Raw genomic sequence first — 25,210 nt, 5'->3', positions numbered from 1 at the left:
GCGGCTAACAAGCAATAATAAAAATAAGTTGAATGAATACAACTTAAAAACAAGATTAAAATACAACATTAAAATATTGAAACATAAAAATATTAAAATGTAGCCTCATCACAGGAGGAGAAAGGGAAAGGAAAAAAGAAAGAGGGGGAGGGAATCAAATTGGCTCCAAGCCAAAGGCCAGGCGGAACCACTCTGTCTTACAGGCCCTGCGGAAAGAAATCAGATCCTGCAGGGCCCTGGTCTCATGAGGCAGAGCGTTCCACCAGGCCGGAGCCAGAGTTGAAAAGGCCCTGGCTCTGGTTGAAGCTAATCTAACTTCCTTAGGGCCCAGGACCACTAGGGTGTTGCTATTTATGGACCTTGAGGCTCTCCATGGGGCATACCGGGAGAGGCGGTCCCGTAGGTACGAGGGTCCTAGGCCGTGAAGGGCTTGAAAGGTCAAAAGCAGCACCTTAAATCTGACCCTGTACTCCACCGGGAGCCAGTGCAGCTGGAAAAGCACTGGGTGAATATGCTCCCATGGCAGAGACCCCGTGAGGAGCCTCGGCCAAACTTATTGAGGGACAGCCCTATTGAGGCCATGCTTTCCATGAAGTCCTGAGCGGTTCCTTGTAAGGTCGTGTTGGCATGGATGTTAAAATCCCCTAGGACAACCAAACTAGGTGTCTCCAGGAGAACATCTACCACGACCAAAAGCAGCTCAGGCAGGGAATCCTTGGTGCAGCGGGGAGGTCGGTACACCAAAAGGAATCCTGTACTGCCCCTATTGCCCAACTTCCAGAACATGCACTCAGAGAACTGGGTCTTCCCATTAGGACGCCTGGTGCAAGCTAATGACTGCATCCCCCCTCCTCCCTGCATCCCCCCTCACCACCCACATAGAATCATAGAATCATAGAGTTGGAAGAGACCACAAGGGCCATCGAGTCCAACCCCCTGCTAAGCAGGAAACACCATCAGAGCACTCCTGACATATGGTTGTCAAGCCTCTGCTTAAAGACCTCCAAAGAAGGAGACTCCACCACACTCCTTGGCAGCAAATTCCACTGTCAAACAGCTCTTACTGTCAGGAAGTTCTTCCTAATGTTTAGGTGGAATCTTCTTTCTTGTAGTTTGGAACCATTGCTCCATGTCCGCTTCTCTGGAGCAGCAGAAAACAACCTTTCTCCCTCCTCTATGTGACATCCTTTTATATATTTGAACATGGCTATCATATCACCCCTTAACCTCCTCTTCTCCAGGCTAAACATGACCTGGGTTGCTGTGCATAAGAGAAACCTGGTGGACAAGCAGTAGCAAGAACAGGACCATACGCCTCGTCCAACCAAGTCTCTGTTACACATGCCAGGTCAAGTCCTCCATCCACGATCATGGATGGCAGTGGTCTTATGAATCATTGACCTAGTATTGCACAGCAGCACCTTACGGTTATGTGGGTCTCCCTTGTTGATTCCAGTATCCTTCCAGTCAAGACCAGAAACCAAGGCAGGGATAGTCTTCAAACAATGACTAAACCTGCCTCATGGAAATGACATGGTCTAAAAAAATGTGGTTTAAAAAAATGTACAACCCTAGTTTGACTCAGCCATTTGAATTTTATATTCAAGGCAAATCAAGGATGCAAGCTTCTTAAAGCAGACACCAAGGTGTATTAAGAGAATTTCTAAGAGCAGGAGCATCTCCACACTGCAGGAAGTCAGCCATGCAGACAGAGATTACACAGTGGTTTGACTGCATGGACCGCCATAAACTGAAGTGCATCACACATCTGAGCTACCAAGATTAGAACTGCAGCCAACAATGTAAGGCTGTTGTCCCTCAAAATATTTTAGAAGAGCTACAGTCCACACAGCTCTCTGCACATAGGCCAGAACATTTGGCCCTCCAAATGTTGCTGAACTACAATTCCCAGCAGCCCTAGTAAACATGGCCAATGGCCAGGGAAGATGGGAGTTGTAGTACAGCAACATCTGGAGGGCCAAAGGTTCTCCACACATTGCATAGGTCTACTGATATGGCCAACGGGGCATCTGAAAGTTTCTCAGACAATCTGAAGAAATGGGAGCAAGAAACTGAATTGCTCTTATCCAACGAAGCCATATAGATGTGCTACATGGAATACAAACTTTTTTTTACTAAGTCTGCTGTCTGTCTGTGCTGTCAATACTGAGCCATAGCCATCTCATAGGTTTCTTAGGTTTTTCTTGGGAGAAGAGCCATAGCTCCATTTCTAGGTTTGTGAAAAACACATGTTGGGGATCTACACTGCAGCTCAAGCTTGCCCAGTGCAGATTCACATGCTGTTAATGGTTTTATACCTGATCATCCATACAAAATTACTGCAACGTTGTAAGTGAACTGAATGTTTGCATAGCAATCAGCAATCCCATGCAAAAAATACCATCCCTTGTTAAGCTGTGATCTTCTCATTGACAATTTTTAAATAGAAATATAGACTCCTGAAATAATAGCAATGTAAAAGCTAATAAAATTAAAATCTCATAGAGAAGTGCCTATTATAACTCTATATACAACCAACTTAAACACAATCATATTTTTGTGCTTGGCAGAATAGACAAAGGCAGATGCAGGAAAATCATAGTACATCAAGGAAAACCAGCTGAATGAACATGTGGCAGCTACATCTATGTTTTCAATGCTGAATTCTAACACTTTTTGTGATTTTCTTGTAAGTTTTTCACCTCACTTCAAAGCAATGCCAGTTGAAGTAAGCAAATATAATGTTTAGAGTTGCACCCACACAATTTCTCAAAAATTCTTTTGATAACAGGTGCTCCAAGTCAGCTGCAGTTCAGTACTAACCTGAGATAAACTCAGCATGGACAAGACTTGTAAACACTCCCTCACTTGATTGCCTGTGGCATCCAAGGATCTTTGCCAGGTGACCAGGCAGGAAAACTCTAGAAAAGCTGGTTCTTTTAGGCAACAAATCACTGAGTTATGTGCAGGCAGGCAAACTAGTAGAACAAAAAAATGTTGCAACCCTTTTGGGACTTGCTTGAAGGGTTCCAATGAAGGCAATTAGTTCTGATTATGCTTTGAAAAACACTTTGCATAGCTTAAACAGATTATCCTAACTAAGTAGGCCAGCAGATTTTTTTTAAACCCCTTTTTAGTAAAAGCGCTTTTGCAAACTGCAGATACAGGGTTCTCCTCTGTGTGAGAGAAGGAGAACAGTACTTCTAAGTTTATGCCTAGTGAGACACATGTCTTTACAGAACTACTAGCTTCCTCAGATGCCAGCTTATACAGATTTAAATCAATGAATTAATTACAACAGCCCTGCTATTTCATAGAATCATAGAGTTGGAAGAGATCACAAGGGCCATCGAGTCCAACCCCCTGCCAAGCAGGAAACACCATCAGAGCACTCCTGACATATGGTTGTCAAGCCTCTGCTTAAAGACCTCCAAAGAAGGAGACTCCACCACACTCCTTGGCAGCAAATTCCACTGTCGAACAGCTCTTACTGTCAGGAAGTTCTTCCTAATGTTTAGGTGGAATCTTCTTTCTTGTAGTTTGGAACCATTGCTCCGTGTCCGCTTCTCTGGAGCAGCAGAAAACAACCTTTCTCCCTCCTCTATGTGACATCCTTTTATATATTTGAACATGGCTATCATATCACCTGGGATATGATACTGGGATGCAATCTCAAAAATGATAGAATGATCTCGATACGAATCCAAGGCAGACCTTTTAACATCACAGTAATCCAAGTTTATGCACCAACTACTGGTGCTGAAGAAACTGAAATTGACCAATTCTATGAAGACTTACAACACCTTATAGAAGTGACACCAAAGAAGGATGTTCTTCTCATTATAGGGGATTGGAATGCTAAAGTAGGGAGTCAAGAGATAAAAGGAACAACTGGCAAGTTTGGCCTTGGAGATCAAAACGAAGCAGGGCAAAGGCTAATAGAGTTCTGTCAAGAGAACAAGCTGGTCATCACAAACACGCTTTTCCAACAACACAAGAGACGACTCTACACATGGACATCACCAGATGGGCAGCATCGAAATCAGATTGATTATATTCTCTGCAGCCAAAGATGGAGAAGCTCTATACAGTCAGCAAAAACAAGACCTGGAGCTGACTGTGGCTCAGATCATCAGCTTCTTATAGCAAAATTCAAGCTTAAACTGAAGAAAGTAGGAAAAACCACTGGGCCGGTAAGATACAATCTAAGTCAAATCCCTTATGAATACACAGTGGAAGTGAGGAACAGGTTTAAGGATTTAGATTTGGTGGACAGAGTGCCTGAAGAACTATGGATGGAGGCTCGTAACATTATACAGGAGGCAGCAACGAAAACCATCCCAATGAAAAGGAAATGCAAGAAAGCAAAGTGGCTGTCCAATGAGGCCTTACAAATAGCGGGGGAGAGAAGGCAAGCAAAATGCAAGGGAGATCGTGAAACATACAGGAAATTGAATGCAGATTTCCAAAGAATAGCAAGGAGAGACAAGAAGACCTTCTTAAACAAGCAATGCAAAGAAATAGAGGAAAGCAATAGAATGGGAAGAACCAGAGATCTGTTCAAGAAAATTGGAGATATGAAAGGAACATTTCGTACAAAGATTTCCATAATCAAGGACAAAAGTGGAAAGGACCTAACAGAAGCAGAAGACATCAAGAAGAGGTGGCAAGAATACACAGAGGAATTATACCAGAAAGAAACGGATGTCTCATATATCCCAGGTAGTGTGGTTGCTGACCTTGAGCCAGACATCCTGGAGAGTGAAGTCAAATGGGCCTTAGAAAGCACTGCAAATAACAAGGCCAGTGGAAGTGATGGTATTCCAGCTGAACTATTTAAAATTTTAAAAGATGATGCTGTTAAGGTGCTACACTCAATATGCCAGCAAGTTTGGAAAACTCAGCAGTGGCCAGAAGATTGGAGAAGATCAGTCTACATCCCAATCCCAAAGAAGGGCAGTGCCAAAGAATGCTCCAACTATCGCACAATTGCACTAATTTCTCACGCTAGCAAGGTTATGCTTAAAATTCTACAAGGAAGGCTCAAGCAGTATGTGGACCGAGAACTCCCAGAAGTGCAAGCTGGATTTAGAAGAGGCAGAGGAACCAGAGACCAAATTGCAAACATGCGCTGGATTATGGAGAAAGCTAGAGAGTTCCAGAAAGACATTTACTTCTGCTTCATTGACTATGCAAAGGCCTTTGACTGTGTCGACCATGGCAAACTATGGCCAGTTCTTAAAGAAATGGGAGTGCCTGATCACCTCATCTGTCTCCTGAGAAATCTCTATGTGGGACAAGAAGCTACAGTTAGAACTGGATATGGAACAACTGACTGGTTCAAAATTGGGAAAGGAGTACGACAAGGCTGCATTTTGTCTCCCTGCTTATTTAACTTATATGCAGAATTCATCATGCGAAAGGCTGGGCTGGATGAATCCCTAGCCGGAATTAAGATTGCCGGAAGAAATATCAACAACCTCAGATATGCAGATGACACAACCTTGATGGCAGAAAGTGAGGAGGAATTAAAGAACCTTTTATTGAGGGTGAAAGAGGAGAGTGCAAAATATGGTCTGAAGCTCAACATCAAAAAAACGAAGATCATGGCTACTGGTCCCATCACCTCCTGGCAAATAGAAGGGGAAGAAATGGAGGCAGTGAGAGATTTTACTTTCTTGGGCTCCATGATCACTGCAGATGGTGACAGCAGCCACGAAATTAAAAGACGCCTGCTTCTTGGGAGAAGGGCAATGACAGGCCTAGACAGCATCTTGAGAAGTAGAGACATCACCTTGCCAACAAAGGTCCGTATAGTTAAAGCTATGGTTTTCCCAGTAGTGATGTATGGAAGTGAGAGCTGGACCATAAAGAAGGCTGATCGCCGAAGAATTGATGCTTTTGAATTATGGTGCTGGAGGAGACTCTTGAGAGTCCCATGGACTGCAAGAAGATCAAACCTCTCCATTCTGAAGGAAATCAGCCCTGAGTGCTCACTGGAAGGACAGATTGTGAAGCTGAGGCTCCAGTACTTTGGCCACCTCATGAGAAGAGAAGACTCCCTGGAGAAGACCCTGATGTTGGGAAAGATGGAGGGCACAAGGAGAAGGGGGCGACAGAGGACGAGATGGTTGGATAGTGTTTTCGAGGTTACCAGCATGAGTCTGACCAAGCTGTGGGGGGCAGTGGAGGACAGGAGTGCCTGGCGTTCTCTGGTCCATGGGGTCACGAAGAGTCGGACACGACTAAATGACTAAACAACAACAACAATCATATCACCCCTTAACCTCCTCTTCTCCAGGCTAAACATGCCCAGCTCCCTTAGCCGTTCCTCATAAGGCATCGTTTCCAGGACTTTGACCATTTTGGTTGCCCTCCTCTGGACACGTTCCAGTTTGCCAGTGTCCTTCTTGAACTGTGGTGCCCAGAACTGGACACAGTACTCCAGGTGAGGTCTGACCAGAGCAGAATACAGTGGCACTATTACTTCCCTTGATCTAGATGCTATACTCCTATTGATGCAGCCCACAATTGCATTGGCTTTTTTAGCTGCCGCGTCACACTGTTGGCTCATGTCAAGTTTGTGGTCAACCAAGACTCCTAGATCCTTTTCACATGTACTGCTCTCAAGCCAGGTGTCACCCATCTTGTATTTGTGCCTCTCATTTTTTTTGCCCAAGTGCAATACTTTACATTTCTCCCTGTTAAAATTTGCAAGGCTGATGCAGAGAATCCCTGGAAACCAAAGAGTGCAATTGATCCTGACCAGCTAAAACAGAAGATATTTTGCTAAACATGGTGGCAGATGGAGAAAGAAACAGATATGCTGAGATGGCGTTGATTTTAAAATGACTTGTGTTTGTTTTTAATCAGATGCTTCCAGTTCTCAGTACAACAGTTCAGTCAGAAATATAAACCCTCATTGTCATTAAGCCACATTATGCATGGGATCACTGCTGTTCTTTTACCAGGGCAAGAAAACATGCTAGCCGAAAGCAAGCTGAGCAAGAAGCATAGCATGCACCAGGAGGAATCCAATCGCAACAGATACACCCTGCAAAATAGCATAGTTTCTCCAGTCATTGCAGTATTGGCAATGAGGGTAGAATCCAGTTCAGTGCTCAGCCTGCATCAAAACTGGTCACAATCAGTACACTTAACAAAAGCATCCCAGGTTAAATTAAGACTTACTACTCCCCACCACATCATGAGAAATAACAAGGTGCCAAGATGGCCCACTGGAGAACAGATGCTCCCTCATATTCCCCTTTGGACAAAAATAATACTTTTTTTTAAGCAATCAGGAAGGACCAGGAAACAGAACAGACCCACTGGAGGAGTAGCAAATTCATACAGGGCACGTATTTGCACAGCAGAACAGCACCTGCTCAGGAAGGGCAAAGATGCAACTGTTAATTGCAAGAAAATGAGATGTTCAGTGTCTCCTTCTGAGAAGAGGAGTTGTCGCAACTGGTGGTACATCCAGACAAAATATGGGAGTTGACAAGGATGTAAAAATAGCTATTTGTCAGTATCAAGCCTCAGGAGGCTGTTTAGACAGGTCCAATTGTTCTTTCCTATTGCCTTTTTTTTAAAAAAACCCCCACAGAAACAGATTTATTGGGGGAAGGGCTGGTGTTATCCCTGCACAAAAAGAGTAGTAGAACTCTTATAGGAGCAGCGTGTTATTCAGCTAAAAACAAAGATTCTCCATCTCTGAACTTTTGCCAGCTCCTGTTTCAATCTAAGATGGAGTTTAATTTTTTAAAAGAAGACGGGGCAAAGGTGGGGGGGGGGGGAAGAATTATGGACAGAGAGACAATTTTTCAAAGCCATTTAGGTTCCAACATAATACATTAAAAAGAATGTCAATAATCCATCATAATTACGCAGTACAAACTGAGTCATCATATAGACATCAATTAACGTACCAGGACTGTAAAATACCCTTCAACATAACTTTATCCTTTAGTGTCAGGCCAAAGGGCTGACTGAAGCTGCTTCCCTAATTCATTAGGCAATTATAGCCCAAAGAACAAGGATGACATTAGTCTAATAAAATATTTCAATTGTCCCAGGATAGAAGAATCTTTGGAACTGGGCCTCTTCACTTGCAGTCTCTCAAATCGGCATAAGCCTGATTCAAGTCAGCTACCTCTGCAGGAAGCATTCCTCTCTCTAGGTTACGTGTTGTCTGAAAGTAATAGGCTCTTTATAAACCTCTAGCACCGACTAGATTAGATCCTGGACAGCTATTCTCAAAAGATAGCAACTATGGACAATCAAGTAGGTTATTGAAGGGCAAGTATTTTCAGAGATTACCAAGACCTTATTTGTTGCAAATTTGAACCTACTCTTAGAGAAACAGAACAAGTCAGACTCCCTACCTCCTGACTTTTGTCCAAAAGCATGGAAGTGGCCATCATGCCCTCTTAGGAGGAAAAGAAACAATGTGATAAGGAATGCAATCCCACCCCCATCCCCAGTGATAATATCCATGGTGTGAGCACCTACCCACTGATAATTCTAACCTGCTGGACTCCAGAATAGGCAGAAACTATATTTAAGCAGGATCAATATATGAAATACCCCATATTCCAATTATATGCCACTTTCCCAGAATACAACAGCCACATTTCCTTAGTAATCTCCAGTCTACCAGACAGTCTGTGTCCGGGCTCAATCCCTTTCTGCAGGCATGGTGCCAAAGATCACAAGTAATATAAAACTTTTAAAAAGCAGGTTAAAACTTTATGAATGAATCACCAAAGGGACAGCTTAGCCTGAAAATTGCAATGTTTTTCATACCCACACAGAGCCTGATCACCTTGTGAAGAACAAAACCACCCAGAGAAGTTGCTTGTCTGTAAGGAGGTGCACACAGGGTACAGTTCAGTATTAAAGTCCTAGGCTTTAGAGACCTCCAAAGAAGCCATTCTCAGCACCATCAGTCCGGGACCCCTTGCTTCCTTTACTAGGATTGGGTGTGGTGGAATATTTGGGTGGGTAACGAATGAAGAGCCGGTCTTCTTCCTTCTTTATCCAGCGCAGCAGCTTAGTCAGGACATTGATGGCACCAGCTTTGGTCACCAAAGGACTGAAGCAGGTATACAGTTCAAACTTACTTGTGACCTAGAGAAGAGAGGATGGGAGAAAAAAACATTCAGCTCCATTCAGTAGCGAGGCTGGGAACTCTCTGCAGGTGACCATTAGACAACAGATACAGCCAACAGATACAGCCAAGCTGTAGAATGGCTGGGAAACCAAAGCCTGCAGCTATGTGCAAGAGAGGAACTTACTATTCTGTAGCAGCGCCTTATAGGTAGCAAGTTCCCTAAACTACCAGATTTCACCAACCTTTGAGAACCTATAAAAGTTCCCAGCCACCTCACTCAAGAGCTGGACTCTTAATCCACTGAACAGCAGAAAGCATGTCTGTGATCCTTAAAACTTTGTGATGTTTGGTGCCGTCTCCAACACAGATTATCAACAGCTCAAAAAGCCAGTCACAAGTTTTCTGTGACTCACCTAAGCTGTTTACCCCAGCTACTCTAATTTATAGGACGCTGATAAGAAAAAGTAAATTATTTGTGAGTACCTAAGGTAGGGGTAAGGAATCTCTGCCTTCCCATCATTCCTGATCATTGACCATGAGGGGTGTCAGGAGTTGAGTCCAACAATATCTGGAGGGCATCAGGAAGAAAGGATTAAAATAAGGGTTTCTTTATTTTAAATCCATGAGGGGTTGGATTTACAGGGGTGAATCAATGGTGAAGAGAAATGTTGAGCACTCCTTTCCTCCCTCCCTCCTGCCTGCCAAGTGTTGACATGAGGAAAGCATGGACTTGGGAGTCCTGTATTATCCTCATAACGGGTAGCTGCGCTCTTAGCTAGCGATCACAAAGTCTCTTAGTTGAAGAAGCAGCCGCAGTGTCATTCCTCACCCAAGCCAAGAGGGTTTCCTTTTCAGCTACATGGTAGATGAGACGCAGAGGGCGTGAGGTACTGTGTATACGACTGTGAAGGTAGTGATAGAGGTCAAAGAGTCGGTGCCGTTCATTCTCACTGCAGTAAGGCCCCTCCAGTTCTGGGCTGTAATTGGTTAAAAAAAACATATCAGGAAATCAAAGAACTTTGAGTCCCTCTATACCACTCTTCACTATGGGTCAGGCTACTGAACTCAGGCGTAGTGAAGAATGGGAGGGATCTGTTCACCTCAACCACTGAGCAAATTCTTCAGAGATGGGAAAGGACAAAAATATAATCCCAGAAAAAGCCTCTAAGAAATGTCTGACAATCAGAAAACGTTTAGGCTCCAATATGTTTTCCAGGCTCCAGACAAGTGGAAGCTATAGGAAAAGTGTCAGAACACCAGCATGTTTTCAGCTTCCAACATATGGCTGCTCAGTCATTGTGTTTTCTGCACCTGATGCCATACAAAGGAGTTAACTTTAGGCACTGCACAGCAAGATGTCACTTTTTAATCAATTCCATGTCTTTCTGAATTGGATCCTGTGCATAGCAGCACCCAAAATACCCATATGGACAAGCATACACCCTAGCCATCTGTCAGCCTACAATGTACTAAAGTGGTCAGTGGAATACGCCCCTCATATCTTAGCACGTCTTTAGGGGAAGGAAGCTGCAAAATGGGCACATGTCAAAACAAGTTACAGTGGTACCTCGGGCTATGAACTTAATTCGTTCCGAAGGTCCGTTCTTAACCCAAAACCATTCTTAATCTGAGGCGCACTTTTGCTAATGGGGCCTCCTGCTGCCGCCGCACGATTTCCGTTCTCATCCTGGGGCAAAGTTCTCAACCCGAGGTACTACTTCCGGGTTAGCGGAGTTTGTAACCCAAAGTGTTTGTAACCATAGGTACCACTGTACATGTAAAACCCTTTCAGATGCCAATGGGGCTGTTTCTAGTTGCTTTTCCCCAAGGAAATGTGGGTGCTTCTGACCAATAAAGAATTCCTTTGGCACTCCAGATGCATTAGCATTGAATCAGTAGCACCTCCTGTCAAAATGGCTTCCAGATTTCTGTGTACCACTTACAAGACTTTGCCAGCTAGCAAGAATCTCCTGATGCCCACCCTCAGGTTCTCCCTTGCGGCCCAGTAGTTTCTACACAAGGATTCTTTTTGATGCGGGGGATAAACCTCATGACTTGCTCTATTTAAAGCTGTAATTCAATAAGGCCATCTTAGCCCTTCCCAAAACCTCTGGCTGGGAGTCTTGGGGGGGGGGGAGGAAGACGAGGCAGGAGCTGTACCATCTCTCTAGGTTTGCCTGCCCCCAAAGCTAAGTCTAGATGCATCAACATAGCAAATTTAACACACACACACAAATCAGTTCTGGGATGGAGCTTCTTCTGGGAATAGGATTGTGCAGCAAGTTAACACTTGCAAGAAAGAGAGAGGGAGAGAGAGAGAAAGAGAAAGAGAAACTGCACTGTTCTGCTTTATCACCCAAGTATTGTTGCATTACAGCAGGCTTTCTCAAACTTGACCCTCCAGCTGTTTTTGGCCTACCATGATCCCTAGCTAGCAGGAACAGTGGTCAGGGATGATGGGAAATGTAGTCCCAAAACATCTGGAGGGCTGAGTTTGAGGAAGCCTGCAGTACAGGATCCTACTACCCATTATACAACAGCAAATCCACCACAAAAGCTCACTCAAAACATTAAGTGTTTACAAACACATTTGTATTCAGATTTATGAATGTCTGAATGAGACATTAAGGGGCACACCTAAAACCATTACATGTGTGAAGTCACAGACACCAGGTGGGATTTTTTTTGTGAGCGGAAGAAGAGATGGCTGGGAGATCACCTGCTCTTGATGGGGTTACACTTCCTCTGAAGGAGCAGGTATGTAGCTTGGGGTACTCCTGGATCCTCTGCTTTCACTTGAGGCTCAGGTGGCCTCGGTGGCCCAGAGTGCCTTCAGCTCATGGCCCAGCTCTGGACAGGGATAGCCTAACTTCTACTGTCTATGCTCTGGTAACCTCTAGGTTGGATTACTGCAATGTATTTGACATAGGGCTGCCTCTGAAGACAGTTAAGAAGCTTCTGCTGGTGCAGAATTTAGCGGCCAGGTTGCTCACTGGGACAAGATGGTCTGAGAGTATTACACTGATCCTGGTCTGACTGCACTGGCTGCCAATTAGTTTCCAGGCCCAATTCAAAGTTCTGGTTTTGACCTATAAAGCCTTAAGTGGCTCAGGACCGCAATACCTCAAGGGTCACCTCTTCCCATATAAAACATCCCGGACTCTGCAATCATCATCTAAGGCCTTTCTCTATGTGCCTCTTCCACGAGACATCCGGAGGCTGTAGTGGCTCATTTGTGGAATGCTCTCCCCAGGGAGGTTCACCTGGTGCCTTCATTATATATTTTTAGGTGAAAACATTTCTCTTCAGCCGGGCCTGGCTGATGAATATTCCACAGCCTTTTAAATGTGTCTTTGGGAAGGGGGGGGTATTGTTTTGCTGTTTTGTTTTAATTGTTTACTTGTTTTTATCCTGTATTTTATTCTGCGAACCGCCCTGAGATCTTATGATGAAGGTTGGTATATAGATCTAATAAATAATAAAATAATAAGAAGGTGAAATGTGCTACTACATTCACATGAAGTGTCAGATTGGATCATTCCCCAAACAAATAATATTGCGATAAGCAAAATCATTCACTTTCTTTAATGGTCTACAGCCAAAGAATTTCAAGCCCTACACATTTGCTTCATTTGCAAATGTATTGGTTTGTTTTTGTTTTTATTATGTATTTTGTGTTTTTATATGTTTCTTTTATGTTGTGAATTGCCCTGAGATCTACAGATGAAGGGTGATATTCAAATTTAATAAATAAAATAAATAAAAATAAATCTGGCAGGAAAAGAGATAGGCAAGCAATTAGCATTACAGGACATAATAGCTTTGTCCCTTAACAAGAAGACACTCCCCCTGTTTAAAAAAAAACAACCCCAAAAAATTTTGGGTTCCAAAACCAAGAGATTTTGTCTACCCAAATTAAATCTTGAGATTTTCAGTACTCTTTTCCAGGACAGATATCATGCAACACTGCACTGAAGCAAAACTGTAGAGCATAAAAATAAGCCAAATAATATTTTCCAGAAACATGTCAATGACGGTCAAAACATTAAGAGGCAAAATGCTTCACTAACACCCCCACCACCATGAGAAACCTTGAGAATTCAGAGGGGCCAGTATCAAGTCACAAACAAATTAAGCCATCCCCTACTGCACTTCCATCTCACTGCCCTCTTCAAAGAGCTCTCAAAGGGTCGAGAGCATATCTCAGACCACACATGCCTCTAATTACCTGGTGAACTGGGGAAGCTGCCGGTAGTTATCAGGTATATCCAGAGGCTTGTACATAAAGTGCCGGAGGTCTGGCACACCCACCAGCCCCACATTATAGGAAGGGCTTCTCAGGCCGCTTGAGAGTGCCTGCAGGTAGTTCTGAGTCCTCATGCCCTCCTCAATGCGTTTCTTGCAGTCCGAGACAGAATAGAAAGACTCCTTGTCTGTGGAGAGAAGAATGAGGCAGACGGTACATTCTGCATCCAAGTAGGAAATATAAGCATAAAAGTAACAATCCGGGTTGAAGCGTGGCAAGCAAATAGGCGTCCAAATCTCCCCTGTTTGGAATGCAGAGGTTGCCCCAATGAGGTTGAGCAATAGATGCAAGTCAGTGGGTTCTAAACGGCAGTCTTCAATCACTGTTTTCTCCTGCACTGTGGTGACCAGCTGACTGCGGGCCACCAGAATGGAGAAGACCAGATTGGGCGTGATGGCCTTCTGGAGCAAAGTACCCAGGGAATCCCGCAGGGAGGCTTGGAGGGGCAGGCAGCGCACAGCACCAAGCAGGAAGCAAGGGTCCGACTCCACCAGGTTCAGCAGGCGGTTGAGGATCTTCTCTGAGCCGGTCAGCAGGCGCCGGAGGTCATAGTTCTTTTTCCGCTCAAAGATGCGGGTGATGCTGGCCTCTGTGAGCATGCTGATAATCTGATAGTAGACATACAAAAGCTCCTGCCGCAACTGCTGCTCTGACTGTAAGGTGCGCGACACGGACACCAGCACTAGCGGGCCCTGCTGCACAAAAACCAGTTTGTGATCATCTGTGGTGGAAAGGAGAGAGCTAGTCAGAAGGTGCAGCAGACTGAGCTCTGCACAAATAGGACAGAACCAGATGTCAATCAACTCTAGGGGGAAAGCAAGACTGAGTAAAGTGTGCAAATCCATGGAAATGCAAAAAGCCCATATAATGCAGTATTGGGTATAAAATTAGCATCCCTAGAGCATACCTTTTTCAGGTACACATTTCTTGCCCTTATGGTTGCAAAGATATACTTGAAAGCGTTCTAGACAACATCAGCTGAATCTCAGCAGCGTGGCTGAACAAGATCCCCAGCAGCCAGAGGCAGGATTTTAATGCCTTGTGTAGCTCCTTGTCTGTCTCCCAACCCCATGATGAGCAGAAGGAAAACACATGCAAATAGTCAAAGGGGTAGAATCCACTATGCCAAACAAGAAATAACTGTATTTGGGTAATTTATGTAATTTATACAGGTTGAGGAATTAAGTTTTTCCTGACAACAGAACTGAAGTAGATCTATTTAAGTCCAGGATACACAGTGTTCTGACTAATTAGAACCTTATTTTTATATTGCTTTATTTTTTTAAAAAAAATCAACTTTATATAGTTACTATTTTTTTATTCCCCATCATATTTAACTGAATGAGATTTCTTCCCCTAAGGGATCACAGAGTGAGTTTGTTGGGCAGGATAGGCTACTAAATCTAAACACGCATATGCCATATATTATGATGGAGCACAAAAGATCTCCCTCCCCACTCCTCCAGCTGATGATCACTCCAAACAACTCTTTTAAAAAGGCAGCCAGGCACATAAACAGGTCCTTTCAAGTTTTTATTATTATTATTATTAAAGATTTTCTTGTTTTATAGAAGTATGTGTAATGTCTCTCGTATTTTTTCCATGTAACATTTTTACAAATCCGTTTCATTTGTTGAGACATTAGGAGGAGGGGGGGAAAGGGGTGGAGGGGGGGAAGATGGGTGGGGGTGGGGTTGGGTGGCGATGTTTCTATTATGCTTAATGTATGTAGGGTTTGGTGTCAGCGTTGCTTGTGCTGTTCACTTGTGTTCCTTTGGTGGTGAGAGGTTGGGGTTGGCCTAGGGTGTGGTTGTTTGTTTGTGATTGGCTGTGGTGATCTTTGTTTTCGTGTATGAGTGGGGTGTGTGTGTGTGTGTGTTTTGGATCAGGTTAGCCATATTGATTTGTATGCTGTTGGTGAATTATTGTCATTGTCTTGTTGGGCCGTGTATGTGATAAAGGGGAGCCACCTTCTTCTGTTTGTCCCCGTGTCAGTTTCAGTTTATTGGTTAATTTTTCTAGTAGGGCAGGCCCTTTCAAGTTGTAGCCCTAGATGTTCCACTAGGTCCTGTGTTATAGTGCAAAGCTATACATGCCTTCTACTCATAAGGAAGCCCCACTGAGGGCTTACTTCAGTGCTGAGTGAGCTTACGGTAGCAACCTTTGATGCAAATACATGAAATGTTGCATGCCAGAGCAGGACACATTCTGCACTTAAAAAAAAGGAGTATTACTACTACTGATCATAATAAAAATATGCACTAAGAAGGGATAAATTCAGCTGCCTGGACTAGCTATGCATATTAAGCACCTTTGGATTGTTTCCCCTATTTTGCAGAATTCATTCTGCAATTTTTACTATTTTGCTTCTGCTAGGCATGAAGAGCAGCATGGAGCAAAACAGAGAAGCAAGGTCCAGTCTCTGACCCCTGGGCTCCCCAGACATCATCAGACACTGCCTACATGTTTCCAAGCATTTCTACAACCACAAAGGTGAGAAAAAGAATGAAAGGAAATTCTTAGGAAGCTGGATTTTGAAGCCAGAACATTTGTGCTTCTCTGTGCTTGCATGAAATCACAACTACATAGCTATGCAGTCCACATGACAGCTTTCTTCATATAAAAGAAAATTACCATGATAAAAACCCCAACTCCCTCTATTGCCCAATAACTGAAATTCTTTTACACAGCCTTTACTGTTAACTATCAGTGGAAACAAGAGACTCCAAGATCGTTAGGCATCAGTCATGGTTCTGGGAGCCAGTCCAGTTTGAAAGAAACCAATAATTTTAAGCTGTAATTTTAAACTGTAGCTATAGGGATATGGCTTAAATCTGGCTACAACCATGCCCAATAACTCCTATTCCAGAGCTTGAATTATGGGGGTAAAGTAGATGATCCTTAACAAAATCTACAAGCCCCAACTTCCAATCATGAGTGAGTCCCAAAGCCTCATAAAAACAAGTTGTTAATTGTAATTAAAACAATGCCCCACTGCCAATCTTTTGCCATACCAGAATAAATGGAACGGATGGAATTATCCCCACTCTGGATGAATGATACAAGTGCCATCATAACACCCATGGTGGAGCTGAGGGCTTCTTCGTTGCCATAGCGCGAGTAAATGGGTTTGCCAGCTTCACTTAAAACAAAGACATGTTTCCTGTGTGCCCGCCAACTGTCAGCTGTCACATCCTCATCCCGGTGTGTAGCCGGGCACAGCTGTGCCACTTCCTCCTCCCCAGGTGGCCCATCGCCCATCACCATAGGTCGGTTAAACTCGCTGGAGTCCTCCAAAGTGTTATCAGTTGAGGCTGAGTCAGACAGGTCCTTTTCACTTGATTCTTCCTGCATATCCGCTTTGGCATCTGCCTCAATTATGGGTCCATTGACTGGGACATCAGGTAGCTCCCCTTGCTCATCCAATGCAGAACAGGGCTCATCCTCACCTGGAAAAAGTCACAGCACAAGTAAAGGATTTCAGGAGTCCTAGCTTATCCTCACCTCCCTACTTGCACCAGCCTTTACCCTACTGAAAAGGCAGCTCAACTACTAAAAGTTGCAACACTTCATGACCAACTTTGCAGCAAGCTTCAGCATGTCTTTCAGCCACCCCAAAATCCCTTACTTTCCTCGGTCAGATGATGAAGTCTCCCTCATCTCCCTTTATGCCCATCATTGGTTCCTAGCAGGGCTTCTTTTCAGCTGGAGCTCGCTGGAACTCTGTTCTGGCACCTCTCAGGTGGGTGCCATTAGAAAAATAGTACTGGTTCCTAGAAGAGGAACCTAGCACTTCAATGCTTTTTCTCCACAACCAAACTTCACCACCACTTTAGCTGAGAGGGTATTGGTTCCCACACTTATCTTGCTATCTGTAATCTCAGCAAAGAAAAGGGAGAGGCCTATGGTAAGCTCCTCTCTTTTTCTGTTTATGTCACGATATAAAACACTACAGGCTTTGCCAGCTTGATCTGGTTAGCAGCCACATCATCTAAAAGGTCCACTGTTAATGAACAAAATTCAGCCTCAGGTAGAATAACTGAACCACAACGGCAGAGACTTAAACCACTCACCTGTCTCTGCAGAGCTGAGCCCAGCCTTATGTTCAGGGAGATCCATCCCACCCTTAGAAGGCAAGCCAGGGTCTTCCCTCTACATCTCAAACAGCTCCTGAGAAGTCAAGAGGCAAATGTGAGAAGAGTTCCCCAGTGTTACAAAAACTAAAAAAACAAACAAACCAGGATGCGGGTGCTCTGTCGCTTACTCACCAGGCCCAACCCCATTCTCAAATTAGGGACAGAACTTAGAACACTGCCTTCACAGTTCCATTCACACCCTAACTCCATCCTCCACCTCCTAAAAGAAGCAGCAAAAAGAACCTCAACCTTCTGTTTAGAAAGTATGAATGAATGCACATCAGAGAAAAGGGCTTTCCAAGGGAAACAAGAAGAAGAAGAAGAGTTTGGATTTTATTTCCCGCTTTATCACTACCCTAAGGAGTCTCAAAGCGGCTAACATTCTCCTTTCCCTTCCTCCCCCACAACAAAGGTGAGTGGGGTGTGAGGGGTGTGAGGTGAGTGGGGCTGAGAGACTTCAGAGAAGTGTGACTAGCCCAAGGTCACCCAGCATCTGCATGTGGAGGAACGGAGACGCGAACCCGGTTCACCAGATTACGGGACTACTGCTCTTAACCACTACACCACACTGGCTCTCAAAATGCAAAAGTCAAGATGCAAAAGTCAATCTGTCAGCCTTGCCTGCCCTCCCTGCTCTAATCTCAGTCACATGCCTGGGCAGGGATGCCTCAGAGGAGACAGCAGGAAATGCCCTGGTTACTAATCACCACACACACAGAGAGAAACAGAATTACTAGTGCTTAACTCCTGGATGGGATTTTAAGCAACTCCCATCAGCCCCAGCCAGCACAGCCAATGGTCAGGGATGATGGGAATTGTAGTATAACAACGTCTGCGGAGCCAGGTTGGGAAAGGCTGACTTCGATCACTGGTCTTCAACTGTTGGAGCAGGATCCAAAGTGACACTAGTAATACCACCCTACTTCAAAATAAAACAAGAGAAAGAGAAACAGGCAGTGGACTGAGTAGGTAAAGGTAAAGGGACCCCTGACCGTTAGTCCAGTCGCGGACGACTCTGGGGTTGCGGTGATCATCTCGCTTTATTGGCCGAGGAAGCCGGCGTACAGCTTCCGGGTCATGTGGCCAGCATGACTAAGCCGCTTCTGGCGAAACCAAAGCAGCACATGGAAACACAGTTTACCGTCCCACCAGAATGGTACCTATTTATCTACTTGCACTTCACAGCTGGCCTAGATGTTTCACAGGTGGCTGCATTCCACAACTGCAATAATCATCTCTGAGGGATTAAACTCTATGCAGTGATTCTGAACTTCCTCAGCCCTGAAGAAATGCCTTGTTTAGTTGGGGCTACCAACTATATTCACGATCCATTTCCTTCCTGTATTGGAATTCTTGCATAGAAGTTCTTCCAGCCTTTAAGCCTTTATGTCCAGAAGAACTGAGCATCTGCCCAGAATGGTGCTACCATGATGTTCCCAGCAGCTTCTTATTCTTGGCAGCTCCAAGACTACTGGAAACCGCCTGGATACAGAAACAGCACTGCCACCATTGTCATATATAGGTTCATCCTCACTCTCAAAGAATGGGCATGGCAAGTTTAAAAAAGTTATTTGCAAAACTACACATTCACAATAAGATTAATGTGAATATACTACTTTTTTAAAAAAATAATATTTATTGCTTTTAAATCTTACTAACAAGAAGAAAAAGAAAAGAAAAGAAGAAAAAACAGAAGAAAGAAAAAACAATACAATACAATATATAAACAATACACTACACAACATTAACACATTAAACTAAACAAAACAGAACAAAAACAGTTTTAAAAAAAACATACATCATACCATTTCAATGCCTTATCTTTCATTCCCTTGTTTCATCGACTTCCTCTCACCTCCCTTTTTGTATTCCACTTCTATTAATTGTTTCAGCAATTCCTTTCCATCTTTCACTATTTTCTGTCATATTAATATCTTAACTTATTTTAACCTTATTTTCCATTAATACTATAATACTTATTTATGCTTAACTCCTTATAACACTTCTACTAAAGCCATATAATTTCATTTCAACATTTTTCTAACACTCATTAATTTTACCATATTTCTATAAATAAACTTTAAACTTTTTCCAGTCTTCTTCCACCGTCTCTTCTCCCTGGTCTCGGATTCTGCCAGTCATTTCCGTCAATTCCATATAGTCCATCAACCTGGTGGTCTTCTATCCGAGGCTCTTAACTCTTTTCCAGGTCCCTTCTGCAAGTCTTCTTCGTATTTATACATGCACTTTACTTTGTCTTCTGCTGATCTTGTTCTTAATTTCCTTTCTTTGATGCTGAAAAGTAGGTCTCGGGGGAGCTCCAACCTAGCAATGTTTTTATTCCTTCTCAACATGTCATCCACATCTCCATGGTTAAAACTAAAATCCAACAGATATTTCAGGACGTGTTTCAAAATCCCTCCAAATCTGAAGGTCTCCACAACTCCCATTTCCTTCTGACCCAGGTCCAGATCCCAAAGGTCAATAAATCCCTGCGTGAGATGATCTATCCAACTTTCCTTCTCCAGTCCAAGCAGGGTTCCAATCTGACTTTCTCTGAATTCAATCATAGAGGGCAGCAACTTGTAATCATCGAATTGCCTCTGTAAGGCTGGAGCTCTCTCCCTCTCCACTTGTAATACTTTAGGTTCAACAACCACAACTTTCTCCCTCGCTTTCTCCACCATTTGGCATGTCAGAGTAGATTCCTGTATCGGTTCCTGAATAGTTTGTGTGTAGATGTTCACTTTTTGTCCCAAATTAGTCACTTTTTGTTCCAAAATATCAATTTTAATATTCATCACATCCGTCTTCTTATGGAGCTGTTCCAATGACTGACTTATCTTGCATAGTGCAATCACTAAAGCTTGTTCTGTCGACATTCTCAAGCAATCCAAGGTCAATCTCACGGTTTTCTCTTGCAGCTGGGGATTCCACCAGCCCAACTCTGATAACAATTTCAAAGGCTCCCTCTAGAGGGAAACAATTTCTGTTTGTATCAATCCTTTTAAGCACAGTTCAAGCAGTAAAATTAATTTCAATTTTCAGCTACTTTTACTCCTTTTTAAACGCAGGAGACAATGGAAACAGTGTATTTCTCTTATTTAATACCTGTCACAGTCAATGAACTTTCCCAAAAACATCAAATCTTACTAGCAGTCCGTTTCCAGATTCAGATCGGTGGTGATCCAACTTTCTTCACTCTCTCCTGCAGGCTTACATGATCCAAGATTTCCCCCCTCTTTTCCTGCCTCCAAGGGGGTTTAATGATTTTAGCCGATGGAAGTTTAATCCTTTACATAGGACTTTCCAAGACTTTAGCTTGCAAATTCTTTGCTTCAATCTATTTACAAAAGGCGAAGGCGGACTTCCTGTTTGAAACCTCCGCGTTTCGGTGCCAAATTAAGACGTTTAAAAATCCAATTTTCCGTTCTACTCACGGGTAGTTGTTTAGAATCAAATTGTCCACAGGAAAAAGTCAGCACTCTCCGACAACAGCAATGCGGCTTCCCTCCATGAAAGAAGCAGTCAATTCGAAGCACTGCGCCGCTCACCCCACATCGCTCCGGATCCCCAAAACCGGGTCTCCCCGAGAGTAAAGGTAAAGGTACCCCTGCCCGTACGGGCCAGTCTTGACAGACTCTGGGGTTGTGCGCCCATCTCACTTAAGAGGCCAGGGGCCAGCGCTGTCCGGAGACACTTCCGGGTCACGTGGCCAGCGTGACATCGCTGCTCTGGCCAGAGCCAGAGCCAGAGCCGCACACGGAAACGCCGTTTACCTTCCCGCTGGTAAGCGGTCCCTATTTATCTACTTGCACCCGGAGGTGCTTTCGAACTGCTAGGTTGGCAGGCGCTGGGACCGAGCAGCGGGAGCGCACCCCGCTGCAGGGATTCGAACCGCCGACCTTTCGATCAGCAAGCCCTAGGCGCTGAGGCTTTAACCCACAGCGCCACCTGCGTCAATTCGAAGCACTGCGCCACTCACCCCACATCGCTCCGGATCCCCAAAACCGGGTCTCCCCGAGAGTAGGGAGGCGCAAAAGGTGCCAGCCGAATCCCACGTTCACAGGCTTCTCCCGCATGCGATTTTTAGTGGGTCTCTGCCTTCGCCGTGGCGGCCAGACTCTGAATTCCACGGAGCAAGTTCCTCCCAATCAGAGGAATTCCACCATTGCCAGAGGCGCTAACCCGGAAGTCTCCTAATGTGAATATACTACTGTACCACTAGTACTGTCAATCCTATAAGGAACAAACAAATGAACAGGCACCAAATCATGATCAGTGATTGTTAAAAGTATTGCAGTAGATTTCCACAGCCCTAACTGGTAAGAAAAGAGTGTGGTTAATTGTGTTAGGTCATCCTTGGCACCAGTTCCTGCAATGGTAGGCTCAGAACAATAAACACTTTCCAAAAAAGTACCGTATTTTTTGCTCTATAAGACTCACTTTTTTCCTCCTAAAAAGTAAGGGGAAATGTGTGTGCGTCTTATGGAGTGAATGCAGGCTGCGCAGCTATCCCAGAAGCCAGAACAGCAAGAGGGATCGCTGCTTTTGCTGCGCAGCGATCCCTCTTGTTGTTCTGGCTTCTGAGATTCAGAATATTTTTTTTCTTGTTTTCCTCCTCCAAAAACTAGGTGCGTCTTGTGGTCTGGTGCGTCTTATAGAGCGAAAAATACGGTAATTACTTCTACAGCCAAGCAGAACCAGGTTCTGCCATTTCAGCAATCTAGTTCAAAATTAAGTGTCAAAAGCAGCATCCAACATGTATTGTACCCCTTTACAGAACCTGGCGCCACATCAGATTGTTCAAGTGCCCAAGCAACTCAAACTGAGCAAACAGCCTCTTGCTGCTTTATGGCCCAGTCAGAGATGCCTCTGAAGGCCAGTTCACAGTGTAGTGGGAAAACATGTCTTTTTTTGGGGGGGGGGGAAATAGGTCTATCAAGACATATGGGACCACACACATATCTATAACCATGTTAGTTTTCAGTAACATGTCAAAAGCAAACCCTTACATCACCTTCCTAAAAGTCATAGCAGGACTCCAAAAAGAAAAATCTGTTCCAGCCATTACTAGTCATAAAACCTCTTTATCTTTCTAGAGAGCTACATGTATGCACATCAGCCCTGAACATTAGTCAACCAGCAAACCATTCCAGAAAGTTCACAAAGATCCATGCAACCCAGCCCCAAAACAACACAGCAACTCAGTTGCAGTCTCAGAAAGCTGTGCAGCACACTAAGTACATATTGGAGAAAGTGGAAAGGATCCCTTCAGGAGGCTGGAGAGTGGAGACAATTCAACTCTGCCTTCTCAATACAATAATAGATCCCCACCTCTGCTGAGAATTTCCCTCTTAAGTCGTAGTAATTTAAATAAGCCAATTGGCAGAAAGTTTTGGGGCTACCAAAATGAAGTGTTACTTCACACACTGCATAATTCCATAACTGTTGCCATCCCTGAAATATCTTTAACTGACAGTTGCCAAATCCAGCCCTCCATATTTCCATCAAGAATCATCTCCCATAGGATGACATGTGCTGAACTGTTGCAATTCTCTTATGCAAGGGTGGGTTTTGTCAGACACGTCCTTGAGCACATCAATGGAAACCCAACAGACATGGCAACAAGCTTAGGTAACTCTTTTAGATAAACTCCTATTGGCTAGATCTAAAAATGTGACGGTGGGGGGGACCCTAGAAATGGCCCTTTTTCCCATCACACCCCACCAAGCCTTTTGGGGGGGGTTTTGCAAAAGAAAAAACATTTGGAGGGGGGAATGCATTACGAAATTTTATTCTTAGTATGATGAGCAAAATGCTTAAGGAAATCTCTAAGCTATAGCTACCCTCAGCCACTAGCCATGAAAACTAAATGGAGCCTCCAGGTGCCACGACAGTCTACCGCTGAACAGCAGGTGCTGCGAGGGAGGCGTGGGAAGGCCAGCCAGGCCAGGCACTGCTCCTGGGCTGGGGATAAAGACTGCGGCACCGGACGGGCTTCTGGCCCGGTCCTGCGGGGAAGGCTTCTCTGCTGCTGCGGCAGCTGCCTGCCCCGAGGGGCTTCCAGTCCATCCCGAGGGAAGCGCCGGAGGCCCCCTCGCCCGAGAAGGCCCTGCGGCCGCCCCGCCCCTCCGGAGCCCCGCTCCCGCCCGCCCCTCACCGTCCGCGGGAGGGCTCCGCATCGCCCCTGCGCCGCGCAGCCCCTGCGCCGCTCCGTCGCCGCTCTTCCGGACCCGAAGGGGCAGAGGGCAAGCACCTCGACGAATCACAGGACGAGCAGCGGGAAGGCGGGGGCGGGGCCTCGGGGCGCGAATCCCGGCCCGCGCATGCAGCTGCTTCGGAGTGTCAGCGAGGAAAAGGGGCGGGCAGAGGCCGCGGGAAGCGACAGAGGGAGGCGAGGGGGCGGGGCCATTACACCCGGCTGAAGCAACCGTAGCCCCGAAGGCCGGAGGAAAGGGCGGGGCTAGTCAGGAACGTCCACCAATCCCAAATGGGCTTTGCCTGGAGGGAGGAGCCGGGAGCGGCGGGGCGGAGGCGGCTCTTCCAGATATGCGCAGAACCAGGAAGTGGGATGGGACGGGACGGGACTGGGGTCGCTTGGAGGCGGCGGCTTCCTGAGGGTGGCGCGCAAGAAGAGCAGTAGTTCATCATTACACTGGTACCTCTGGTTACGTACTTAATTTGTTCCGGAGGTCGATTCTTAACCTGAAACTGTTCTTAACCTGAAGCACCACTTTAGCTAATGGGGCCTCCTGCTGCTGCCACGCTGCCAGAGCCCGATTTCTGTTCTCATCCTGAAGCAAAGTTCTTAACCTGAAGCACTACTTCAGGGTTAGCGGAGTCTGTAACTTGAAGCGTATGTAACCCGAGGTACCACTGTATTATTTTACTTAAGAGACAAACAGTAAAGTCACCAAAATAATAAAATGACAATGACAAGCAATTAGCTAAAAGCAATTAACTAAAAAACAACAAAAAACCGAGCAAGAGTTCAAAGCAACACGAACTCCCAGTCGCCCAACACCCGGAGCCCGCGCGAGCTCTGCCGCGCAAAGCAGATGAGGCTTCCGCGAGAAGGCGGCGCGGGGAGCGAGCGAGCGGGCGGGCGGGCGGGGGCGGCCCTGGCCGGGAGGAGCCCAAGCTCTGCAGGCGGCTGGGAGCAAAGCAGAAGCGCAGCAGCAGCAAAGACCCCCGTCCCGCCCCCCCCCCCCCGCTTCCTTTTGGCTGTGATTAAAAATAAGTTGGTAGCGAAAGCTCCGAAGACGCCGCGCAGGCCTTTTTCTCCGCAGCTGAGACGCGAGAAGGGCCCGAGTTCCGCGCGAGAGAGGGAGGCTTCGGCCGAAGCAGCCCCGCGCAGGGGCCTTTCTATTGGGCCCGCTGAGCAGAAAGCTTTCTGGGTGGCCGAGAATCAGTCTACGAAAGCCGCGCCTGACTTCGGGCGGGGAGATCGACCGTCCGAAGCGCGCCAGGCCGGGCGGAGGGCGCCCCGGGCTCCAAGGTGAGGCAGGCGCCTCGGGCGGCCCATCGGGGCCCCCGGAAAGCCTGGCTGCTGTGCCCGCTGCCGCCTCCACCGCGGCCTCCTGCGCTTAGGCCAAGGCTGACCCCCCCCCCCGGGCCCTTCCCTGCTTCGCGTTGCCCCTTCCTTCGTTC

General features: G+C 45.5%; 2 protein-coding genes across 5 annotated transcripts in view; one reads left to right on the top strand and one right to left on the bottom strand.

Annotated features, from left to right (window-relative positions):
- PTPN18 (protein tyrosine phosphatase non-receptor type 18) overlaps positions 1–25,210 on the top strand; it is a 105,057-nt gene that overhangs the window by 1,148 nt on the left and 78,699 nt on the right. For all 3 annotated transcript variants that reach the window (XM_079959005.1, XM_079959006.1, XM_079959004.1), the window contains one exon: positions 15,798–15,914. In XM_079959005.1, coding sequence (XP_079815131.1) covers positions 15,885–15,914 — 30 coding nt within the window. In that variant the 5' untranslated portion in view covers positions 15,798–15,884. Of the gene's footprint in view, positions 1–15,797; positions 15,915–25,210 lie in introns of those variants that run through there.
- On the bottom strand, positions 6,838–23,810 carry LOC307206178 (vacuolar fusion protein MON1 homolog B-like). Of its 2 annotated transcripts, none has more exons than XM_079959012.1 (6): positions 23,721–23,810; positions 17,495–17,591; positions 16,436–16,870; positions 13,344–14,142; positions 9,945–10,092; positions 6,838–9,132 (listed from the first exon to the last, which is right to left on the bottom strand). In XM_079959012.1, exons 2-6 carry the CDS (start codon positions 17,538–17,540, stop codon positions 8,914–8,916), a joined length of 1,647 nt encoding a protein of 548 aa, XP_079815138.1. In that variant the 5' UTR covers positions 17,541–17,591; positions 23,721–23,810; the 3' UTR covers positions 6,838–8,913. The 2 variants fall into 2 exon arrangements, with proteins under 2 accessions (XP_079815138.1, XP_079815139.1); XM_079959013.1 differs by lacking the exon at positions 23,721–23,810 and adding an exon at positions 22,765–23,353.

Source organism: Podarcis cretensis (genome assembly GCF_951804945.1).
Source record: "Podarcis cretensis genome assembly, chromosome: 17".
NCBI lineage: Eukaryota > Metazoa > Chordata > Lepidosauria > Squamata > Lacertidae > Podarcis > Podarcis cretensis.
Note: the sequence above shows the minus strand (reverse complement) of the source record. Positions and strands in the feature narration are given on the sequence as shown.